Raw genomic sequence first — 24,517 nt, 5'->3', positions numbered from 1 at the left:
GCCTCATTCCATTCCTGACATCCCGGAAGGGTCTGCTCGCTGTGCCCTTACGGAGAGGATCTGCGGGGTGCAGGATATAGTCTCTGCCTAAACCAAATAAAAGTAATTAAAGTGACTTGGAAGGACACTGCAACGGGGAATACAAAGGCACAGGGCATCTGCTGTATAGCTCTGGTATTTTAAACATGCACCATCATCTCTAGGTGACCATGAGCAATATCAGTCTCCTGAGGGTCACACAGGAGGAAAGGGAAGTTTTGCTGCATGCAGCGGGATACCAGCTGTGTTCAGCCATGATGCAGGCTCCCGTGATTGCAGCATGGCTCAGCAAAGTATCCTACCGTGGAGGGAGGAACAAGGCAGCCCTCCCCAGAAAACTTTTGCAAAGGATAACACATTACCTACACTAAAATTTCTGTGAGATATCGACTGATGATTATCGGAGCATATCTCATCACATAAACAAAACTGTTCCTTGGGTAACCCCCCACTGCCTGAAATTCCCTTCCTGCCCTCCACCCCACAATGTAGAAGGACAGAACTGCTAAGAAGAAAAAAACACTAGATGTGTCTTCCCCGGGATCATTAGTGCTGACCTGTGTGCTGCTGGACTGCTCTGGGGTCAGGAATATGTCCTGACTTTCAGGGAGAACAGACACCACGCTCTCATGCACCCTGCTCTCCTCAGCCTCCTTGTCCACGGAGTCCTCATCATTGTCCATGGACTGTGACCTAGCGGACGTATCGATGCTGTGGGGCAGCACCGTGGTGGGATCACTGAGAATTGCATGCACCTCATCGTAGAAGCGGCATGTTTTGGGTGAGGAGCCAGAATGGCTGTTAGTTTCTATGGCTTTCTGATATGACTGACGCAGCTCTTTGATCTTCACGCGGCACTGCTGAGCATCCCTCTTGTGTCCCTTCTCCAGCATGCCCTGTTATATCTTCCCATAAATGTCCACATTCCTTTTGCTGGCTCTGAGCTGGGCCAGAACGGACTCCTCACCCCACAGACCGACGAGATCTAAGACCTCTGGTCGACTCCATCCTGGAGCGTGTTTGGGCTTTGCAGTAGCCATGTGGAGTACAGTGACAAAGCCCTTTCCATGCTGGCAGCACAGGAAATGAAAATTCAAATCTTCCCAGGGCTTGAGAGGAGGGGACATTTCCTGGTAGAGTGACCACAGAACAGCACAGCGCGACTGTCCAGAGCGGTCAAAACCGGGCATTGTGGGATACCTCCTGGAGGGCAATTAAGTCGATTTAAGTGAAGATGTGTCTACACTGTCACTAAATCAAATTACCAAATTCGAATTAGGCGCCACTTGGTCTTATTAAGTCGACTTTTGGCACAACTTAATTCGACTTAACAGTAGTGCCAGTGTAGATGCAGGTGTACAGAGGTCGACTAAGTGACTTTACGTTGACCTAAGTTGCCAGTGTAGACCAGGCCTGGGATTGTACCAAAACTAGCATGATGGCATTAAACTTTAGGAAGAAGAATGTTTTTAACATGAGGAAGTAAGTCAAGAAAGGCCCTAACACCCATAAGGATAAAATTAAAATCTTAAGCATACCATAAATGCTACCTACCCACATCAATGAGTGGGGGAAATTGATAGGGCTGCTGGTGAAAAGGGGACAGTCCCAGTAATGAGAGAGGGAAACACTAGCCAAGGGACAAATAGATAGCTCTTTCCCCTGGGAGTCCCTGGGACCAACTGGCCAGCCAATAAGCCAGGGTGCTTATTTGTCATCATTCACGGGAATGCTCTCAGGATTTAGCCCTGTGCAGGGGCCATATGGAGCCTCTTTTGTCTCCATTCCAGCAGCCCACCTCACCCACCCGAACTAGGGATGGGAGCCCAGCCTGACAGACACTGTGGGTCTAGCGCAGTGTTTCTTAACCTGGGCGTTTAGAGGGGTCGCAAGTGCAGAGCTGGTATTGGGGGTGGCAAGAAAGGCAATTGCCTGGAGCCACAGGGGCGCCATGAAACTAAGTTACATGCCTCAGCCCTGTGGGGGTGGGACTCAGGCTTCAGGGGTACAGTAGTTTAGAAAGGTTAAGAACCACTGGTCTAGCGGATCTCCTGTTGAAGGGGGTCAGGAAGGAATTTATTCTCCCATAGGCCAATTGATGGAGGACCAGGGAAGTTTTTGTTTTCTTTAAATGTGTCAGTAAAAAAGTGGTTAAGGGAGAAATGGATTCATTTGGACTATCTAACTTTTTGTCAGTCCAAAGATTATCATGAAAGACTGTTAAGGAAAATAAGTAGTCATGGGGTGAGAGGTAAAGTACTACTATGCATTTGAAACTCTGTAGAGGACCAGAAACAAAAAGTGGGAATATATGATCTAAACTTGCCAAAAGATTACACTAGGATCAGTATTTGTGGCTTAATTTGCAAATAAGTCAAAATTATTTTGGTTAGTCAAGCTGAGAAAGGACTATGAGAAACTCTATATGGACCTTACAAAACTAGGAGAATTGACACCACAGATGCAGATGAAATCCAATGTTGACAAATTTAATGCACATTGAAAGGAATAATTTGAAATTCTCATATAAATTGCTTGGTTCAGAATTAACTGTTACCACACAGGAAAAAGACTGGGGTCAATTTATAGATTTATTCATAGATTTTTAACATCAGAAGAGACCATTATTATCTTGCCTGACCTCTTGCATAACACAGATAATAGAACGTCACCCAATGTTTCCTGAATCAAAGCAGCAACTTCTGCTAGGATGAGAATAGCTTAGTTAAAACTTCTGTTCAGTGTGTAGAAGTAACCGAAAAGCAAATGCATTTTTGGATATAAAAAGTAGTACATACAATATTATGTCATGATATAAATCAGTAGATACCTTTATCTGGACTACATGTTCAGTTGTTGTCACCCCATCAAAAACAAACAACAACAAACCCCCCAGCCCAGATCTAGTGGAAATAGAAGGGTTTTGGAGATGGGTAATGAAAATGAATGGAGGAACTGAAAGAGTTCCATGGGAATGTGAAAGATGAAGATGTTTTAGTGTAGAGAGGAGACAAAGAACTGTGCATTCAATAGAAGTATATGTAAAATAGGGCACTCCTACTTACCTGTTTTCATACAAGAAGAACAAAAAGAGATTCAGACAAACAGGCCATACATTTAAAACGGATCAAAGGAAATATTTTTTTTCCACAACACATAATTAACCTGTTGGAACTCACTGCCACAATGTGTCATTGAAGGGAAAAAGCATAGTAGGATTCAAAAAATGAATTAGACATTCAGATAGATAATGAGAACGTACACAGTTACTTTAGATAGGATCAAATATTTATAAGAAATCTTTCTATTGGGCTTTGGATTAAGCCTGTCGATGACCATTAATTGCCTGATACCAGACTAGATGGGCAAATGTTGTCATTCCTGACCTCCTGTGAATATTATGGGATCAACGTATTAGAAAGCTTTACTAGCAAATTAAAGTTAAGGGGAATGGGTAGGAAGCTTTATACACCTGTCTAAAATAGACATGTTGAGAGACTCATTTAAAACTCACATTAGGTAAAAACAGAGTTTCAAAATTCACTTCTCAGTGCACAGGAATTCAGTGTAACACACAGCATTAGTGTTCAAGAATTGCAGCCCTATTTTGAGAAGTCAGCAAAAAAACACTTGTGTATACTGAACAAAGAATGGTCTACTATTTGTTTTCAGAAGACACTGTACTTCTAAATATTAAATAAACATTCTGTAGTGCTAATAGTATGGGAATAAAGTGAAATTAACTCTGAATCACATCATGCTGCATTTCTTCCCTGCATGAGAAATGCTCCTTTGCAATTCTAAATGAAACCACACGTGTGAATGTACATTGGCACAGCTAGATAAACATCCTTCCTGTTCCAGTTAGGGACTAACTTGTTTGGCATGCAGCACTGGATTTAGAAATATATGATGCTACTTCCACTAAGTAGAAACCAAAGATTGTTGGGCTACAGTTTGTTTCCAAAATGTGAAGATATTTCTGAAAATAAATGGGGCCATTTATTAAAGAAAACATTACTGATACAGGTATCAAATGTATCTTGACAATGCTTTTATTCCAAATGCCTCTTTTTCATGAGAGAAGTCTAGCAACTCGCATTTCAGAATTCCTGGAAATAAAACTTTAGTTTGCACCGCAACATGACCAAATATTTTGGGCCATATTCACAAAACCGTTATAAGGCAGTTAGACAAAATAAGTTATGATTACATGTTATTGTTTGGTATAAATCAAGGCCAAGGGACAAGTTCTTTTATTTACTGCCAGGAAATGACAGTTTCGAAACTCTTGGAACTTACTTTTTCGGTTCAGTAAATGAAAAAGTAGAAAACCAAAGTGATCATCCTGATCCACATATATACTTTGCTTCTGTTCATAAACAACATTTTAATTAATTGCACAAAGACTTGGAAGGGGGAGAACGTGAAGTGTCTCTTTGTGCATGTTGCTGCAAACCCTTACTCACATGAGTAATCCTCAGTCACACGAGTATTCCAATTATGTCAGAGGGACTATTTGAGTGGGTGAGGATTTTTTATTTCAGTAAGGCATGGCATACACGCAGTTTTGGTTAGTGGTGCAAATCTTATTTTTTACCATAATAGTTGTACTGGTTCACCCCACTGTGGATGCATTTGCACTCGTACAAAGTTAACTTATACCAGTGTAGTTTATTCCTCTTCCCACACACTGGTATAAATCACCTTTATACCGATATAACTGAATTCACACTAAGGGGAGTGTACTACTTTAACTATATTGGTATAATTGAAGTGGTCATGTGTAGACAAGTCCTAAGTGTACACAGGATTGTGATCATAACCGTTATTTCACCTAGGTTGGAATAAACAGAATATAAGGAAGTGGATGGAAAATTTACTAATGCATAGTGAAGTTAGGACCTTTTATTGAAAGTCTAGCTATGTAAACTTTCCAGGGACTCTTTTTGCTAATTCTATATTTTGAGGGTATAATCATGTCCTGACTTGTTTGGCTGCATAGGAGAGTAAGAGGGCATAAGGCACCCCTTTAATCCTCTGAGTGGGTTACCTGTATTGTGAAATAGTTGTGTGGGATGGGGAGCAGTGATTGTGGAGCCACTTCGTTCTCTGTGCATGTGGAGGGGATGGGCAGAGGCCTTGGCTCCGCCACACACAATGTGTCGGCCATCACAGCTGTGCTGGCAGTTGGGAAATGTATGCTGCACTAGGTATAGATTTGGCACTGTGCACTCACTCTGTAGAAGCAAAGAGAAAACTGGAAGACTGATTGTGACTGCAAGAAACACAGACTGTCTCCTGGTCTGCTCCTAGGGCAATGCAACAAGGTGTTGGCCCTTGCTTTGGGCTAGTGACAAAGCTACAATGTCACTCTGAGTAATTAAACAGAAGTTAACACTTTTATGGTGGAAAGTGCTAATGCCATGCGTGTCTAAGGCTGTGTCTGCAGTTGGATCTGGGGTGCGATTCCCAACTTGGGTAGACGTACCTGTGTTCGCTCCGTGCAAGCTACCATGCTAAAAATAGCAGTGTAGCTGGAGTGGCAGGGGCAGCGGCTCGGGCTAGCTGCCCCGACTATGTACCCACCTGGAACCCCCTGGGTACATACTTGGGCAGCTAGCCTATGCTACTACCTGGGCTAACCTGCTATTTTTTGCATGCTAGGTTGAGCAGAGACAGGTGGGTAGGTCTACGTGAACTAGGAAGCACACCCCCAGCTCCAAATGTAGATATAGCCTAAGAGTCATGGATGTGTAAACTATCATTGTGTCAAGTCAATTTTGAAGAGAATTGTGTAGTGGATAAATAAAGCATCCTCCCTCTGAGTGGTTAGATGTTTTTTAAGGGCTTGTGTACAGGTACTATATAGTTCTACAGGTCCGTTTCCCTGTGTAGACAAACCCTGAGGTTCCTTTTGTATTGCAAAGCAGCTGGAAAAAGGAGAACCAATGCCCAGACTCACCTTTCCAGGCCATGTGGTCCTAGGTGAATAGCTTTGGGGTTGAGAGGGAGAAGGGAACAGTGTGTTTAAACTGGGATATTCCCGGAGAGTCCAAGAGAGATGGGCATGAAAAGGCTGTAGTGCTTTCTCTGCAAGAGAAAGTTGGCTGTGTGCAGTTTGTGGCCATCCCTGTTGAAGGACTCATATATATTTTGTAAGTAAATGCTAAGAAAATGTACGTCATTAGCATCACTGTTTTCTCCTTTGATGGAAACTGACCTTGTCCACAGTGTGAGATCTGGGACTCTGGTGGCCCTGTAATAACCTTTCCTCCCCCAGTAAAATTTTTAGTAATAATAAAACCCAACAACCTAGTTGTGTTAAACATTTTTATCTAATCATTTTAGTGTTAACTTAAGTAAATACAATTAAATGACAAGTAAGAAAGCAAAAAGCCGTATAGGTAAAATTGTATCATGTTCTGTAGAAATTGTCACTGTCTTAACTGGAAAAAGTGAAGGAGGCATGAGGTATTTTTATTCATTCTCAACCAGTGGTGTTAATTGTTTCCCAGCTGAAACAGTAGCTGCACAACCTGAATGTTCCTTCTGCTGCACATGGATCTTGGTCTTTTCTTCTGCTCTTTATGCAGATTTTCCTGCCCATCTGTTTCATATCATGGATGATCCATCTGGAAGCAGGCTGTCACCTTCTCTCGAGGCATTTTTATGAAAAATACTGTGTGCATGCTATTGGATGTCATTGTTGCCAACTCTCATGATTTTACTGCAAATCTCACAACATTTGGTGTTTTCCCAAAACTTAAATCTTTTTCCGTTTTTGTGAGGCAGGGGGATAAGAATTTCAGCTTTCATTAAAAACAAAAATAAAAAAGAAGTTTTTTTGCCCTTGCAAATTCTGAGTAAACGTGGGAAAGTATGACCCACATGTGACCTAAAGGCTCAGAAATCAAAAGGCAAATAATCAAACCAGAAATTTATTTATTTGTTTTTTAAAATCATGACTCTGACAATTTTGGAGGCGCATGACTCATATTTGAATGCTTGGGGTTAGCAGTACTGTAGTCTCGCATAAATTTCCCGTGAGCGCTTTCTAATTAAACATGAGGAAGGTGCTTTCTTAATCTGTACACCTGAAATGTGTACAGGTTTTCTACATATTTTAGGAGGAAAGGTCTGAGCACCCTCGGATCTCATCTGAAACCAGCATGTTTGTACTCTGAAAAGAGACCGTGTAAAAATGGAACCTGAAAGGCAGGATGAGAAAGCAGTGGAATTGTACCGGTGAAAATGAAGGTGCAATTTAGCTTGTAGAAATAGAATTTTAGCTAGAATAACAAACGTGGGAAGACTCAAACTTTGAGTCCATGCTGTGTGTGCAGGACTGGCAGTAAGCAAAAACATTTTTATGTTTGTAAAATGAGCCCATTTGAATGAGAAGTCATTGAAGCACAATAAACTGGAACCTCACAATATCACTTTTACAGAGTCTTTTTCCAGAGTAAAACCAAACCTTAAGGGAATTATCCTGTGGGACAGAACTAATGGTGGATTCTCTGTACCTTGAAGTCTTTAAATCATTATTTGAGGAGTTCAGTAACCCAGTCTTAGGTTAGGGATTTACTACAGGAGTGGGTGGGTGAAGTTCTGTGGCCTGTGTCGTGCAGGAGGTCAGATTAGATGATCATCGATGGTCCCTTCTGACCTTATAGTCTGAGTTTAACGGCATTGTGAATCTGTGTCAGGGCGCACACAAGGAGAAACTTCCTGTCTGAAGTAAATGCATGTTAGGTGAGTTTTTTGTGTTGTTTTTTTGTCTTGCAAAGTGAGCTTTACAGGATCTAAGATCAATCTACTCAGATCAGGACACTCCTGTGAAGTTCAGCATTGTGACAAATCTTTGGGAACTGAACTTGGGACTCTCACATGTGCTGGTAATGCAAAATACCAATAATTATGGACCAGCTCTGTCTGGTCTCTACAGTGGTCTGCCAATGTAAGGAGGTTGCACCCTACTTGCACTGCTGCATAGGTGCTGGCCAGAATCCTCTTGGGGTGCATAATTTCCGCTCTCTCTTACAGCATCCGCAGGTGCAAGCTGTCTAAAAGGAGGTGAGGAGGAGCAAAGCTGGCTGGAAGCAGAGCAGGGAGCACACTGCACCCTCTCTACGGGCAGCAAAGCTGATGCTCTGCCTGAGTCAGTCTGGCATGCACCCTCGAGGAATTCTGGCTGAGTGGCTCCAGCTGCATGCAGTGTGGTTTTTCTGCAGCTCTAACACGCCATCAGCCTCCAGGGCACATCTTTACCCTAAGCCACTGAGCTAGCTTTTGAACTTGCATTTAATATTCTATACTAGGAAGGCAATGGTGGTTTTCCTCCCTTCTGTACCTCTTCGGCCCCACCTATCACATAGTCTGAACAGCAAAAGAGGCATACGTGAATTTAGGAATAAGAAACACCAAAAAATTTGTGCAGCCTTGATATTGAACTCATTGTCAGCACTCTCATTCTTTGTTGAGTATAAAGTATATACAAAGTTTAATGAGAAAGTCATAACTCTTTCTACCATTAAAATTCAATATTTACCTTTCAAACACACACAGAGATGTTAGATTTTCAAGGTTTCATGGTCGCAGCTTGACCTTCCATCTAAATATCAGTGACCTGTAGCTAGCACTATTTGATATAAAATCTGAAGTTTAAGGTTCCTGGCTCCAGTCTTAATGAAGAATACCATAGCAGACAGAAGCCTATGAGTGGTAAAATCTGACATTGCTGTAGTTTATAGTGAATGAAACCAGATTAGACCACTGAAGTTATGGATATGAGCAACATAGCAACCAGTACAGTTATGGAGACACTTACTGATGGTTTATGTTTATTTTTCAGTAGCTATTGTACTTGGACTAGTGCCTACTTACGTTAACAAAAATAAAGCTGGAAGATTTCAGACAACTTTAAAAGCCTTGCAATAAATTTTGTGAAGCAGCTTTTATTGTACTTGGGTTTTAGTAGTTTCTGATAGGAATGATTCCAGAAAAAATCAACAAACATTTGAATCCCTATGACCATTCCTTGAGGGCCAGAAATGAAATCTTCCTTTTCTGGGAACAAGATCTCATTATAACTTCCTGGTTTATTTTATATGTCTAAGATACTCACGCTCTCATGCATGATGGAATTGTACTATGTGGGGGTGGAAAGCTTTTAAGTTTTAAACGGCAAATTTTTGAGCTCATGCTGATCATTTGTTGATAAATCTGACTTATCAAAATGGATTTGTGGTGCAATGTCCATTATAAGTCTATGTACTATATTTTCTGCAGTGTATTAAATTAGTAGGACTGCTGTATGAAGCTGGTCTTGACCTGAAAATATAAACCAATGTGTATATGATCTTCATTAATTCTGTGTATATAAAATTACATGGTAAAATAAAACATTTCTTCCGTACCAAAAAAAAAAGTTTTGGGTAGGGGAGAGAAAGTGATCACTGAAGAAAGACTTCTTTATCATTTATGGAAGTGAAAATGATGGGAGTGTGGCATTTTGCCCCTTGTTTGAATGTTGAAAGCATTATATATCCCAGCGTAGAGAAAATTTTATCATTAAAAGCTGTGGGTTTTGCTGCAAAATAAGATTTTAATAAGAACAGGTTTGTGGATATGCTACAGAATTAGTAGTAACTCTGGTAGCCTTTTGTTTTCCATTATACTTAAAATGAATCAGATTGAGATATTCTGTAAATGAGGAGGAGAATCCAGGCTCGGGATAGAGAGGACACTAAGTGAATGTGTTCAATACCTTTGTCTGTGTGTTTATTCATTGTAGTCACCAATCCCAGTATAATCGTTGTTTGCAACAAACCCTACCCTGTTTTTGAAGGAAGCACTAATTTATAATATCTCTTAATGGTATATTTTAAAAGGATTGTATAAGGCATTTGCTACAGGACACTTACTAACTTGAAAATGTCCTCCATGCAGCAAACTTAATCAAGAGAGGCAACAGAGAAGCTGGGCACATTCAGCTCTGACAGAATTTAACTCCTTATTGTTAATGATTTTCAAAAATAATTGAGTCATATCATAGTAAAGCTGTTTATAAACATCATGGAAAAGGATTATTGTAGACCATTCTGGGGAAAATTAATATTGTAATTGGTTGAAGAAATCCCATTTAATAAAAGGTATAACACTGATTACTTTGATCAGTGCCTTTTTCCTTAGAATTAAGGTCATAGTCTTATGATGTTCTGAGTGGCTTCTGTGAAGTAACCCCAACCATTTTTAATGTAAGAATGTGAATAAAATAAAAAGCCATTGATTGGGAGTTAAACTACCAAATCCTCAGCTGATGTAGGTTGTTGTGGCTCCACTGACTTCAACGTGGCTATGACAATTTACAGAAATTGAGGATCTGTCCCAAGGTCACTCATTTTCTTGTTGGATTGAGGCCTTATTAGTTGGCAGAGATTTCAAACATCAGTTTCTTTTTTTTAAATTTTCACTTTTCCAGTCTTGTCATGCCTTTTGTTAAGTGGGATTTTTTCACCTAAACCATGGGAGGAGTTAGTGAAAGTTAATGGAGATCATTATCTTCTAAGAGGCCTTCACTCCTCAAGACTGTACCGGACAGGGAATTGGACTGAATGAAGATAAAATAAGTATTTTTATAAATACCATTATGAAAAAGAGCAGCTGAGAATGTGGAATGATGGTCTGAAGCAGATACAACTGTGTTCATCAAAGTTTCATTTTGCTTATGCACTGCTTGGGAAGTTTATTTGTACTGTGCAAAGTTTGTGTTGTTTTAGGTGGTCTGTGGTGTGACCAGTGAGAGCAGTAGTTGGTACAGCTGTGCACCAGAGGGTCATATTCCACCTTCATGTGTGCCCCCATAAACTTTTGAGAATTTTTTTTTTAAAACTCACTCCGCAGGAGTAGAAAATGAATAAATGGATAAGGGAGGGTTTAAAACAAGCAAAATTGAAGCTAACACTAAGCACATTTAATAAACATATTGAGTCTGAGACCCAGTCGAAGCTTATCCATTATATAATTATAACCATGTGATCTATGAAATACAATTTATTTTGATAGCTGGCCTACTGACTAAATTTGTGATAGAAAAATTGCGTAAAATTGGAGAGTTCCAGCAATCAGTAGATAGGGTTGAATGTTTTCATAAATAAGATTCACATACCATTTTGATATCACTAAACGGGTCACATCTTTGTAAGCAATAAATGAATAATACTTTAAGTATTCAATATTGCATGATGAGGACAGCTGTTCGCATCAGGCATATGCAGTTCACTTAACTGTGTACATTTAAGAACTGACCTTTAAATTCTCTAAAATTCTCCTTTGCTCAGATGCCCCAGATTTGCACTTGCGTCTGGCCTACAGTGGTAGTTCATTAAAACTTCAGATGCAGATTTACGCCTTCACCATATCATGTGAAAAATATTAGTTGGTAACTGTAAGTGAAATCTATTTTAGAGTTTAGCAGGTCAAAAATGTGAGGTAGTGTGCTCATCCTTTGAGCTGTGTCAGGATGAAGCTATATAATACGTATTATGTGTGTATAAACCAAAAAGTGCAAAAAACCAAAAATACTAAAACTCTAAAATTTCCAGTAAGGTTATTTGCTAGTAGCAAAAGACTAGCATTGTATAAACAGTTGCCATTATTGCTCCTCTCTTGCATTTGCACGTAGCTTACTGAAAAATCCCCTTTTTGGGGTTGAAAATTTCCATCCTTTAGCTTCTTTTTTGGAAAATTTGAGGAAACGTGTTTAGAGAGTTTGAAGAAAAACCCCATATGGCTGAAGAGATTGTGATAGACTTTTCCGATTTAAAAAAAAAAAAAAGGTTTTATTTTTCCAAGGGGATACCTATTTATGATTGATTGTGGAGGAGGAAATTCACAATTGTGTGGCACAAACAATGCATCACTAATCTCAAACATAATGGTCATACTGGGCCAGATCCTCAGCTGGAGTGTATTGAAGTCAATAGAGCTATGTCCAGTTACATCAACTGGCGATCTATTGTGCCAAGTTTAAATTCTGAAACTGTTAGTATGATCCAGTAAATAAAAACATTTAATTTACTGATATTACTTGCCTAGTTCCATCCTTAAGCAGAACTTTCTATCTCCATAGTTGTGCCCTCAGTAATTCTTTTCCCTATCTCTCAAAGATTCCCCAGGGCCTTTCTTCCCACCATGCAACTTGTCTGCGGATCCCCAGGAAACTCACCTAGCATGTGTGCTTTATTCTTGTCACATGTGGTAACTGAGGTATTGTTATGGAATTGTCCTTAGGCTCTGAGCGCACAATCCTTCAGGTGACTGTCAGGCCAATTCCCAGCATCAGACTGATGTTTGTGATAGACTGTTAACCCTACTTACCTTAATAGTAATTGCAAAGTGAAGGCAAATGTGTGTGGTATATAGAGTTCACCTTGATTAACCCAGGAACGAATGGATTGTTAGTTGTAAGAGACTGTGACTGGAAGATTTAAAAAAAAAAAATCAGGTATATATTTATACAACCATGAGTGGAAAAAATATTTCCAATGTACCTTAAAAAAAAATCCATGGTGGAGCTAACCCTAATCTCTGCCTGGTATTTATTTTTGAAATCATAATTTTTTTCAGAAGATGGACCACTGAATCTCACTACCTTTTTAAGGTCATGTAGTGGAGCGACTCCAAGTCAAGACACGAGCAGCTTCCTAGGTTGAGATTCAATATGTGAGTGATTAAAATGCATGCTGACTGAGGCTAGTATTACCATAAGCTCTCTTATACTTGTAGATCATTACATCCTAGACTATGAAGGAAAAGAAATCCTCTTCTGTTGTCCTAGAAATCTCTTTGCAATTATAGCAGGCCTGCTGACGAGTCAGAATTCATGATCTGAAAGGCTATAGGGTCTGATTAAAAGTATATTGAAATCAATGAAAATATTCCTATTGTCTTAAATGGCTTTGATTCAAGAACTGAGATTAGGGTTTTCAAAGGAGCCTAACAATATAGGGTGCCTCAGTCGAATTAAAAGTCAGTGGACTTTGGGTACATAACTGGCATTTGTCCCTTTGAAAAATCTCTCTTGAGCCTTTAGGTTGTTAAAACTCAGTAAAAGTATAATTGTATTCTTGAATTCCTTTTACTCGTATTATTTTATCTGTGCACATTGATTTATAACACAAAACAATGTTATTTATAACAGAAACTTATAGCATTTTAGTTAACATGTATCAAAGGAATAAAGTAATTGCTGTATTATTATTATTTATTTGTATTACCATAGTGATGAGAAACCCTAGTCATGGATTAGGATCCCATTGTGCTAGGCATTGTACAAATACAGAACAAAATAACCCAGTACCTGCCCCAAAGAGTTTACAATCTGAGACTACAAAACAGCAGATGGATACACAGGAGACGTACTGTATACATATCCAGAATTATCAGTTTGGAGATGAAATTTAGTGAGTTTTATTTGAAAGATTGTCAGTCAGAGTTTTATATTTGCTGTCACATGTTTACTTTTTGCTCTTTCGTCTCTCATGACAATTTGCTCTGGCTTCACCTTTTTCATATTGGTTCTGATTTGCTTTAAGTATGCCTACCCAGGAAGCTGTACTTCCTTTTCTTCTGACCAACACATGGCAGGCATTTTCCGAAAGTCATTATTCGTTCTGCTAACATATTTGGCAGCTCTGACATTACAAAGATTCATATAATGCATCTCTTACATTTTGGCTTTTCTCAGAATAGAGAATTGCTTGTGTTCTTCTGCTTGTTTCATTAATCTTTATTAAATAAAGATGTAGGCTGTATTTAATTGAATGTTTTCTTTTGGCAGTAGAACAAATCTAAAGGTGTTTCTCATTAATTTGTTATTCAGTAGGGATATCCATCTATCTGGATTGAATTTGTGACGATACTTAGTTCCTATTTGTAGAAATGCCTGTGTTGAATACATTTTCTGTGTTTTGCTCAGAATATCCTATATAGACTGACATTATGTCATTTGTCATGTGGGAATCTAACTACAGGGAATTGGTCTATGTTGACAGCATGTCTCCATTTTGCTCCCACCCCCCCAATACAATATGTTTTATATTTTATCTTATAAAATGTTATCTTGCTGTTGGATTGTGAAGAAGTGCAGAAATGGTGGTTTTGGTTTTGTTTAGCACATGATATTAATATTTTGGACAATATTTTGGCATAAGAAATGCTGACATTGATTTTTTAGGAATGTCCTATTTAGAGTTTCCTGTGGCAATTAATTAAAGGGACCTCAATCTGAAAGCAAGTCATTTTTTTTAAAAGGGATACAGGCACAAACAGTGTTTGAAATGACTGATCGTGCTTAGGAAAGAGTGAAACTTGACAAAACACAGTGTTGCAAAAGACATGAAACAAAACAAAACTGAAAAAAATCATTGAAAGTGTGTTTTCATATTCTCTTTTTTATCATATTTGTAGATGTTGCTTGTAACAATAGTAGGTTGAGAATAAACTTCAGCATATGTGATTTTTGAGTTGGCGTCCCTTTAAATGACAGTGTTGCAAAACATTTTACTTTATTGGTGTCTGCCCTTGGTGCTTATATACAACTGGTAGTCAAAGAGAACTGTTTTTATACATCTCTAAGGAATCTGTCATCATACCATCGGAAACCCTTAAATAAGCAAACAAAGTGTGTCTAAATATGGTTGCAGTACCCATCTGGGAACAGCACAGGATCCACAGATAACATATGGGGGTTTGTTTGGGTCAAAGATCTTCATTCAGTGTGCCAGCTTTCTTAAAATTTATGAAGAAGTGTAACAAAAGTGTAGCAAAACATCCCACTTTCATCTGGTGCAAAAGGGGGAAAAAAGGCTATTTCATGGCTAATGTTGTGTTATAATTCTAGAGACACACATCATCACCATACCAGCGCAGGAGTGTTCTCTACTGTCGAAAGTATTTTCTAGCTTCTTGTGTAGTTTAATTTTAAATGTCTCAAACATCAGGCCTTTGGCAACTTCACATGTGGAGACAACACTGTAGTTCTAATAACTTTCACTGTTGTGAAATGTTTCTTGATTTTTTTTTTTCAGCCTAAATTTTTCCCTTCCTAATATTTTGTCTTGTTACTCATAATTTTACTGTTTTGGATCACCCTAAAGGATTCCTCTACTTCATTAACAAAATTGTGTATTAAAAAAAAGTCTGCCTTAGGTGATAAAAGTCCTCAGGCAGTCTTTGGATTTTACTTGTGAAGCAATAGTTAGAACATTTTGTGTCTGTGGACATTAATAGTAGCTTTTTTGCAAAACATTTTTGCTCTGATATTTGAAATGTTGTTATCCAATTACGTCTTGTGATATGTTTCAAGATGAGCACCTTTCACTAGGATTGGTCAGAAGGGATTTCTCCTGCGTCCCTGACTGGCTGACCCTGTCTCGTTTGAGCAGGGATATCATCCTGGTTCAGCAGAAGCCATTTACATGTGGTTTTTCAGACAAGAGCAGCTGTATTTTGATTGAGTTCTGTGATTCACCTGGAAAAATCTGGGGAGAAGAAATACTTTTTCTCAGTCCTAGTGTCTTTCAGGAAGTTTCATAGTGCATTTTACAGATGAAACTTTTCCTGATATGAGCTCACTTTTGTTACATCTGATTGAAACCTAATCCTGGACAAAGACTGTCACAGATAGTCGCTTCTGTAATAATTCCTCCAGCTAGAGGAAAGTGCGCTAGTTTTATCCTGACATAGTTATCTTTCAGTTTGGCTAAGGGAATTTTCCTTGACACCTGCATTCTCTCTTGTTGCCCTGCACTGAAATATTGGCCTGTACACATCCCTAGTCTTGTAGCATTAGTAACTTCTGGAATTCCCTCAACTGTGACTGTGAACTGCTTTACTATTTTATAGTAGCATCATCTTCATCTCATCTTCCTATCCTGAAGTGCTTTCAACAAAATGTTTCCTCACAGCTTGAAGAAAATCAGACTCAGGGACATCAGTATCATCCTGCGCATGCGTGATTTTGAACACTGACATACTGCATGTAGTTGTCTGCACAAATCAAGAGAAATGATAGATGCATGGTTGACTGTGTCCTCTCTCACCCTGGTTTCATGTCCTGAAGACGATGGGAAAGTTGCATGTGATAGGCAGTTTAGCCATACACTCTGCTTTGCCTGATGCATGAATGTAATTGCGAGGGAGTTTCTGAAAAACAGAGTGCTAATTATAGCCAGTAAGATCTGTGTCTGCTTTTTCCACCTGAGTTTGGCACATCACATCTGGAGGGAGCTGGGATTGCTGGAGTGATGCCATGGAATTTAGAATCATAGAAGTGTAGGGTTGGAAGGGATCTCAAGAAGTGATGTAGTCCATCCCTGGCTAATGCAGGATGTAAGCTGTGCCAGACTTTCTAAGCATTCTACATGTGGTGCAAGATGGACGCTGGCCCATGTTTGACACCAGCAGGCTAGTGAACTTGTTCTTCGATACTTGTTTCATACTACGTCTCCTTTCCTGATCATATGAGAGGAAGGATAATAAATTAATAACAGGGCTCCTCAGTGGATAGAGGATGGGCTTGTCAGCATGAATCAGGACAGTGGCAGCTGCAGCCTGGGGAGAGGAAATTGTGGCCAGCACTGACATAAGTGGCTGTGTTGAATATACAAGCTGTTCTGCAGTGTGCATTCAGCGTTTGTGTTCAGCACGGTGTAAGACAGTTGGTATGCACTGTACAAGTCAGGTTAAATAATCCTTTCGCAGTGACAACTTCGGGGCAGTACTTGGGATTAGACTAGCGGCGGTTGCTGTGTTACTTTCTCGTCTCCACACTGATGATGTGACTGACTGAAACAAAAATGACCTATAATGCCATGATCCCAAAAAGGTGCTGAGCTTCCTTTGGGAGCACAGTGAGAATTGAGGCTGTGCAGTGCCTCGGAGTATCAGGCCCTACAACTGTAACCTATGGGTTGGAGATTTGGAAGTGTGGAACATCCTTCTCCCACTTTAGAAATTCCATTTTACAGGATGCTAAGGACTCCCATGGTTTTAAATCAAAATCAGCAGAGAAATAAATCCTTCCGCGACTGTATATCTTACAATTATTTCTTACATTTATGTAAACTGAGAATTTCCTAAATCATTACATTTAATTTAAAATAAATCCTCCTTCCCCCCCAAAAAACACATCAACAAAATAAAAAAACAAACTTATTTGGTTTGTTAAACGCCTTGTGTCTCAACTTTGTCTACACAAGACTGTATGTAATATTAGCATGGGACCTATTTTCAGGGGTAAACATGCAATTGCGTGCATACGTGTGTGTGTGTGTGTGCACGCTGAATTTATGAGTGGAAATGCACATTGGGTATTTGGGCAAACACAGAGCCAAACTGACGACGTGCATGGTAAACATTCAGTTTTATTCACAACACATTTAATACTTGCATGCATATGCTGCGAGATCTGCTCAGATGTGTGCCCTGACTTTGAAAAATCAGCTTTACACATTTATTAAAACAAAATTTCCTCTACAGGCACACGCTCAGACATATGCACATTTGTTCAGGTTCATGGCTAAATCCTTGTTTGTTTGTGATCTGTGCGGTTTACTAGGACAAAAAACATATAGCCTTTGTCTCTTGTCTGTCTTGAAAGGGATGACTAGATCTTTTAGCCTTACAATTAGTTATTAATCCCTTAAATCTCAAGGCTGGATATCCACCTCTTTTCCAGGCAGTTTCTAAACCCAGATTTCCTCTGGCTAGGCAAAGTATTTTCCACCAAAAGTGGATTTTGGCCCTGTACTAGCGTTACCAGTTCAGAAACCAAGTCCAAAGTATAATTCTGTACTCATTTCTCTGTTTTATTATAATACTTTTCAACTAGTTAAACTCCCCTGGCACCAGCTGGTCTTAATCTTGCAGCTGGCACATAACAATGAGTTAATTTTTTTGAAATCAAATGATAGGTGTAAAAAAATTATTGGAAAAGCATATATATTATAAGATATGAAGGCACTTAGAAAAATTCAGAAAAACTTTGATGGTCACCTTTAAAAGTGCAGAATGAGTATTTTAAGGGATGGGAATTTGTCCTCCTCATCACAATATTGTAAGGAGATTTTATGGTTGGTTGTTCTACATCCTAAATGTTTAATTTTCAGACGTTTCTTGTTGTGAAAACATTTGTATGAATAGATAATGTTGAGATGTCTGTTCTCTGTTAATAACTGAGGCCCGTGCTTTTTTTCTTCATAATTTCTTACTTACTTCAGCGTATTTCACTGTCTAATCACTTAGTTATTTTGAGTGTTTTTCTGTTGAACAGCAAGGTTTTTGTTTTTGAAGTGGACCCAAACACATTGAAATGATTTTGGTGCTACTGTTCAGGAGATAACAGAATCTGTTGCAGCATTTTTGGGTTGGTTTGTGAAAATTTGTTTCCTTATGTCCAGAAAGTAAATGATTATTTTTCTTAAATAAAAATGTGCTTTTGTGTGGGGGAGGGAGGGAGAGAGAGAGAGAGAGCGAGCGAGCAAGCAAGCAAGCAAGCAAGCTAGCTTGCTTTTTAAGTCCTACTGGTCTGCTGCAGAAGAACAGATCCTGAATGCTTATGCTGGTAGCTGTGCATAGATACAAATATGAAAACATATTTTTTTCAAGGCACAGTTCAAATGAAATGAAGAATTTTGCATACATTCTGGTGAATTTTAGCCTGTTTGTAGATCTTTGAAAAGGCTATCTAATCAAAAGTATATTGCAATTTTACTGATGTGGAAACTAAGGTAGAAGGATTGTGACTTGGCTAAGACCACAAATGGAATCAGTGTTAGAGGTGGGATTGGAACAGAGGAGCCTGCACAGAGGACATAGCAGAAGCTCAGCAGAGGACCTATTGCTTCTTGAAGAAGTTGTCTGGGAAGGAGCTTATAAAAGTCCGAGTGCCGTCAGTGGTAACTTAGGCTGCCACAGAGATATTAGTCTTGGATCTCCTCTGAGAATTTATGGACGTGACCATCCATTTTGGTCTGCGCACATGTTTTGTACCACTGTAATACGTTGGTTGGGGGTGTGTGTGAATTTTTTACTGAAAGAACTATAAAGGGACAATATACAGATTCAGTTTGTGAAGACCTTTGGTGTGGCATTAGAAATGTAGATGTAAAAAGTATAATGGTAGACATTTAAAAGTCAGTATTTCTCTTGCAGCAATACAAATAACTCAACATATTATATTCTAACAATATGATATAATCACAATTTATGGTAAAATGAAAACAGAGTCGTGTAATGGGAAATGTCAGGCAACCTTAATAATAAAATTATAATAAATGCTTCCTTTCTAATGTCTGGCACTATAGTGAGGTCTGTTCTACAAGAAAGAAACAGTAGGTAAAGATAGTCTTAGGATGTGCTATCTCTTTTAGAGCTTGTCTAGACAAACAGACAATTCTACCTTGCACCAACTACCTGTGTGGACCCTTATGCTAAACATTCCGTAGTGCGCTTTGATCTACATTGCTTTGAAACCGGAGTAGGTGAAAAGTGCAGTAGGGAATGTTTAGTGCATGGCAGTAGGGTCCACGTGGACAGTTGGTATGCAGCAGACTAGTGTGAGGTATAGTGAAGATTCTGTGAATATTGCTGAGAGGGGAAGTTGTGGCGTAAGCAGGGCCAACGAGGAAAGCAGGCTGTGTCTTCTCTCTGCTTCTTCTGAAGAGACGTAATAGTGACGTGTTTGTTAAGACTTAATTTATAGAGCCGAGGAAAAAATTTTTGTTTTTCATCAAAACTCCAAAGAACATTAACCATCTTTAACGCATTTTCACAATAAATGGTAGGTTTTCTTACTAAAGGGTCAGTTTTGCCACCTTTAATCACATTGAACAGTGTCTTACTCTGAGAGTCACCCAGTGAAATCAGTTGGAGTAAAGTACTTTTGTGAGATAAGGATGGAAGAATTAGGTCCATAATGAATAGAATGGGAATGTTGCCATTGAGTTAAGTGGGTCCAGGATTTCACCAGATAGTTAAAATTCTTTCCTTCAAGACATGGAGAAACACTGACCAAGAGAACACGTTAACCCCGAGGAATAGAAACCACCATTCAGTCTAAAGAAGGGCAGTATATGTAAATATAAGACTGTGGTATTTTTTGTTTGTTTTCTGCATAACCTAGACAACATATGTATAGAAACTGATGAGATTTTATTTTGTTCATTTTTTTTCCTTCCCTAAGTAGTAAACTGTATCTCCACGGTATGTGTCATGGATTGCATTTTAAATAGTTCTTTCTGTTTTAGGTTTTGGTCAGACTGGTCCAGCATTTCAGCGAGCAGGTTATGACTCTGTTGCAGCAGCTGTTTCTGGTCTTATGCATATCACAGGGCCGGAGGTATTTAACTTTATTGTAAATTTAGTAAAGAGCTTTTCCTGTGCACTGAAGCTTTGTGCTGTACTTAATAAAAAGGCCTGTAGAAATAAAAAGAATTAAGGAAGTTGGTAGCTGGAAAAATGAAATATAAGCTTTGATTTAAGATAGAGGAATGAGTCAGCAAGGCAAATCTCTTGAAGCAGAGTATTCTCCCACAACAGGACAATATTGACAAAAGCCTGGCATTTAGAATTAGCGTATAATAAGATAATAGATTCTAGAAACAAGCTAAAAAGTGACCTTGGTTCCTGCTTGATGTGTATATGGACTGTATGCAGCTAGAAAAGCATTTTAGAGTGAATGGCCTTAAATGTCATATTCAAAATGTTAAACAGAGTGAAGGCATATAAGTAATCTATCTAGAGTGGTGTCTGTCCCCTTGTTATTTCAATGTGTGAAAAGGAACATTGAAAGATCACCTAATCAGCATGAGTTCGAATAAATTGTCAGTGGCTTAGGCTGTGTTTATACTGGCAGTGGCAAATTCGCCGCTGCCAGATTGATCTTTCTGGATTGATTGAGTGGTCAGTTTAGACCCGCTCAATCGATCAGGAAGTTGACTGAGTAAATCCACCCCCTCAAGAAGCGTAGCGCTGCGTTGACGGGAGTGATGTTCCCATCGGTGCAGCGCAGTGTGAGCAGCGCGCAGAAGGGAAGCAGAGCAGTCAACGTCAGTTATGCACACTACTCCGCGTAGTTTGCGTAACTCCCGTCGACTGCCGCCGAATCGCGAGGTAAGTGTAAACCAGCCCTTAGACACCACAGATTGTGGTGGATAAAATATCCTATGCAAAGGCTGTGATTTTTATTAATTATGATGTAACAGAGAACTAAGGAAGGAACAGCCAGGCATTTCCCCCCAGCCCACAAGATGTCTGGTAGGGTAAGTGAAGAGCAGTTCCCAAATAAATGGCTGTAAAAGGCAGAGCAGACATGAAGGGGGATGCTCCCTCTAACCTTCTCCTGCAAAATCAACACCAAGAAAGTTGCAATTCCCTTCCCTCTCCACACCTTTTCTTCCTGCAGGGCATGAAGGTTTAAGTGAAGGGTATCTCTTTCTGTACCAGACATTGAAGCTTGCCCTTTACCCTACACTGCACAGCCGGGGGTTCTGCCCATGTCTCTTTGCTACCTCAATTAACCTGTCCTGGACATGTGCTGTATAAGTGTGACAAATAAATATCACTACTGTAATACTCCCTCCCTAGCCAAATCTCCTGTGTGCTCTGAGGAAGGCAAAACTCCACCCTGCTAGCTGCCAATTTGCAATGTGCAAATATGACTGGGGGGAACGAAGGGCCCCCCAAGATCTGCCCGAGCCCCACTCATGCATGAGGTTGCTCTTACAGATAGGGCACCATCATTCCTCACTAAGATGCCAGAGATGTCTGTCCCCATCTGTCCAGCCGTATCTCAAGAGCTCTCTCCTCCACTCTCCCAGCAAGTGAGTGGTGGTGGCTGGTATTTGCATAACACAGATGTACTTAAACCACTGAAGTTTAATAAAATGAATAATTTCAACCATCAAGAACCAGAGAATGCACCAATATTGTGCTTGTGCTTGTCAGTAAGAGGCCTGGATTTTGTATGTACTTTAGTAGATAAAATCAATAAGACTCTACAGAAGTAATATAAGGATGAAATGACAAATTTCAAAATGACAGTAATAAATTATAAGCAAGTTCCATGCCATAGGGAACAGTGAGATTTGAGAAGAATTTGACTTGGAAATAGAGGCTCAGAATTAAAAATCGATGTCCAATTAGAAAGGGTTTGACAGCCAGTTGGCGATGTCAGTCATGAAATGAGAACTGTGAAGACCAAAAGCCTCTGAAAATACCAAAAAAGCATGTATCTGTTTGAAAGCTGGCCAGAGAACAGCGGCATGAAGCCATGTAAGCTGTAGTGATTTGGCACACCTGGAGTGACGAAAAGAAAAGTGGTGTAGCAGAAAAAACAGCTAAAGAATATGGGATGGGGGCCTGTTGTCTCAGATACATGATTTTAGCTGAAACTCAGTTAAATTAAAAATTTATTGGGTTATGTGTGGATTTTATAAATAACTTTTGACATTTTTATACAAAAGTTGACATTTAAAGTTATTTCCCCCACTATTTAATAAGCAATTTACTTAGCTGTGGTTGCTCACTAATATCCTACCCTCTAAATCCAAATGTTAATGGGTACAAACTTGCCATTTTTGGTATCGTGAGAGGGGAAAAGTAACAAGTGAGAGGTGTGGTGGCCTTGAGGTTAAGGCATTGGCTTACGGCTCAGGAAACCTGGGTTCAGTTCTTTTTTCTCCTCCACCTTTTGGCTGTCATGTCTATTTAAATTGTAAGCTCTTTGGGGCTGTGACCGTATCTTACTGTGGGTACAGCATCTTGTACAATGAGTCTCTGTTATTGACGGGGGCCTCTAGATGCTACTCAAATACAAATAACTTGTACTAGTCAGGCAGTGGAGAGCTCATACTGCCCAAGGAGTTGTATAACTCTGGCTAGTTTGGCGAGGAACAGGTCACAGAATTGAAAAGAAACAAGGGGGTAGAATAAATATTGAAAGGCACCCTGGAAACTAATTTTTTTCGAGTTCATGTAATAGCAATGATGGTGACCATGTGCCTTGTTGCTCCATTCTTGTTGTGTGATACACACAGTATGTGGAATAGATCACCTGGCTGTGAGGTTCTCCTTCGCCTATGTGTCAGTCGGGCTCCCACCGTAGGTGCACATGTGCCTCGTGTGCATGAGACTGGATTTTTTTTTAAAGCAGTGATCCTTGGGGCTGCTTATGCACCTCATGCCTCCTCATGCTCCCATGTGAGGGCATAAAGGACAGAGGGGCTGAAACTCTCCCTCAGCTCCCTTTTTACCACCCATGGCAGCAAGATGGAACCCATCGCGTGTCCCACCTGCTATTTTTCTTTGAGGTTCTAACTCATCTTGTAGATTAGTTTGTGAAGAAATGCCTTATCCGTTGTACCTTTGTTAATTTTTTAATTTGGACATTCCTTACAAAAACCCATGTAACCAGAAACATACACCTCTGTGAAGCAGGGTAAGATGCCTTGTGCTAGGCTCCATGGCAGATTCTTAACCTTAAGGATTTGAGCCCCACATGAACTTTGATGGCGTCATTCTCCTGGCTGATAGACATAGCTGATGCCTTTTCTGTCTGGGGGAGAGCTACATCCCTGAAAAGTGCTTGGTGTGTAAATCCTTCTTGGCAAGGACTGCAAGTTGAAGATTGTGTTGCTGAAACTACACCTACTTGAGCAATTGATGTGTATCAACTCAGACACAGAGGACACATGCACGCCCAAGGAACCAAAAGGGTTGTCTGTGAGGATGACGTCAGTGGGTGCCTGTCTAGTTAGCATCCAGCAGCAAAAGGAAGTCAGGGAAGAAAACTCAGTTGCCACTGATTACTGGTCATATTGACGCTGATCACCCTGGCACCGGGGCATTGAGCAACAGTTCTGGCAATCACTTCAGCACCAGTACCAGCGGATCTGGCATTGACAATGTGTCATTGGAGCCATCACCAACACCCCAGTCTTAGGGTCAATGTCAAAAGGAAGGGCTGAATGTAGACCAGACATAGCTCCAAGCACAGAGAGGCACTGCGTCTGAGAGAGGAAAAAAGGTATCATTCCTCGAAGGATAGGTGTCTACATCCAGTGCCCAGGGAGTGGTGCAAAGCATGCTGGCACTGTTGGCATCAGCACTGCTAAAGACATCAGCACTAAATGCTTGCTCCAATTATGGGACCAAGGTACACCTTCACAGAACTGTCAAGATCCCCTCTGGGGACAGCATTGGTGCCACTGGGCATGGGAATTGGAGTCAAGACATCATCGAGACATCATACTCAAGGAGTCGCTCATCATCTGTTTTCTGTGTCACCCACACTTTCCTGTCATCCGATTGGGAGCCAGTCTTTGGTAGCCACCTTGTTCCTTTCCATCGGGCAATATCCAGTATCTCCTCAGAGAAATGGTTGTTTGAACATTGTTGCCCATGGATGTTCCAG

At 40.0% G+C, this 24,517-nt stretch overlaps 1 protein-coding gene across 6 annotated transcripts in view; it reads left to right on the top strand.

The window, feature by feature from the left end:
- The window catches only part of SUGCT (succinyl-CoA:glutarate-CoA transferase), a 430,017-nt gene that overhangs the window by 37,648 nt on the left and 367,852 nt on the right, over positions 1-24,517 (top strand). For all 6 annotated transcript variants that reach the window (XM_067550388.1, XM_067550389.1, XM_067550393.1 and 3 more), the window contains exon 7: positions 20,352-20,443. In XM_067550388.1, coding sequence (XP_067406489.1) covers positions 20,352-20,443 — 92 coding nt within the window. The remainder of the gene's footprint in view (positions 1-20,351; positions 20,444-24,517) is intronic.

Source organism: Emydura macquarii, unplaced genomic scaffold (assembly GCF_026122565.2).
Source record: "Emydura macquarii macquarii isolate MOO-44397 ecotype Brisbane River unplaced genomic scaffold, CSIRO-AGI_Emac_v2 contig_1263, whole genome shotgun sequence".
NCBI lineage: Eukaryota > Metazoa > Chordata > Testudines > Chelidae > Emydura > Emydura macquarii.
Note: the sequence above shows the minus strand (reverse complement) of the source record. Positions and strands in the feature narration are given on the sequence as shown.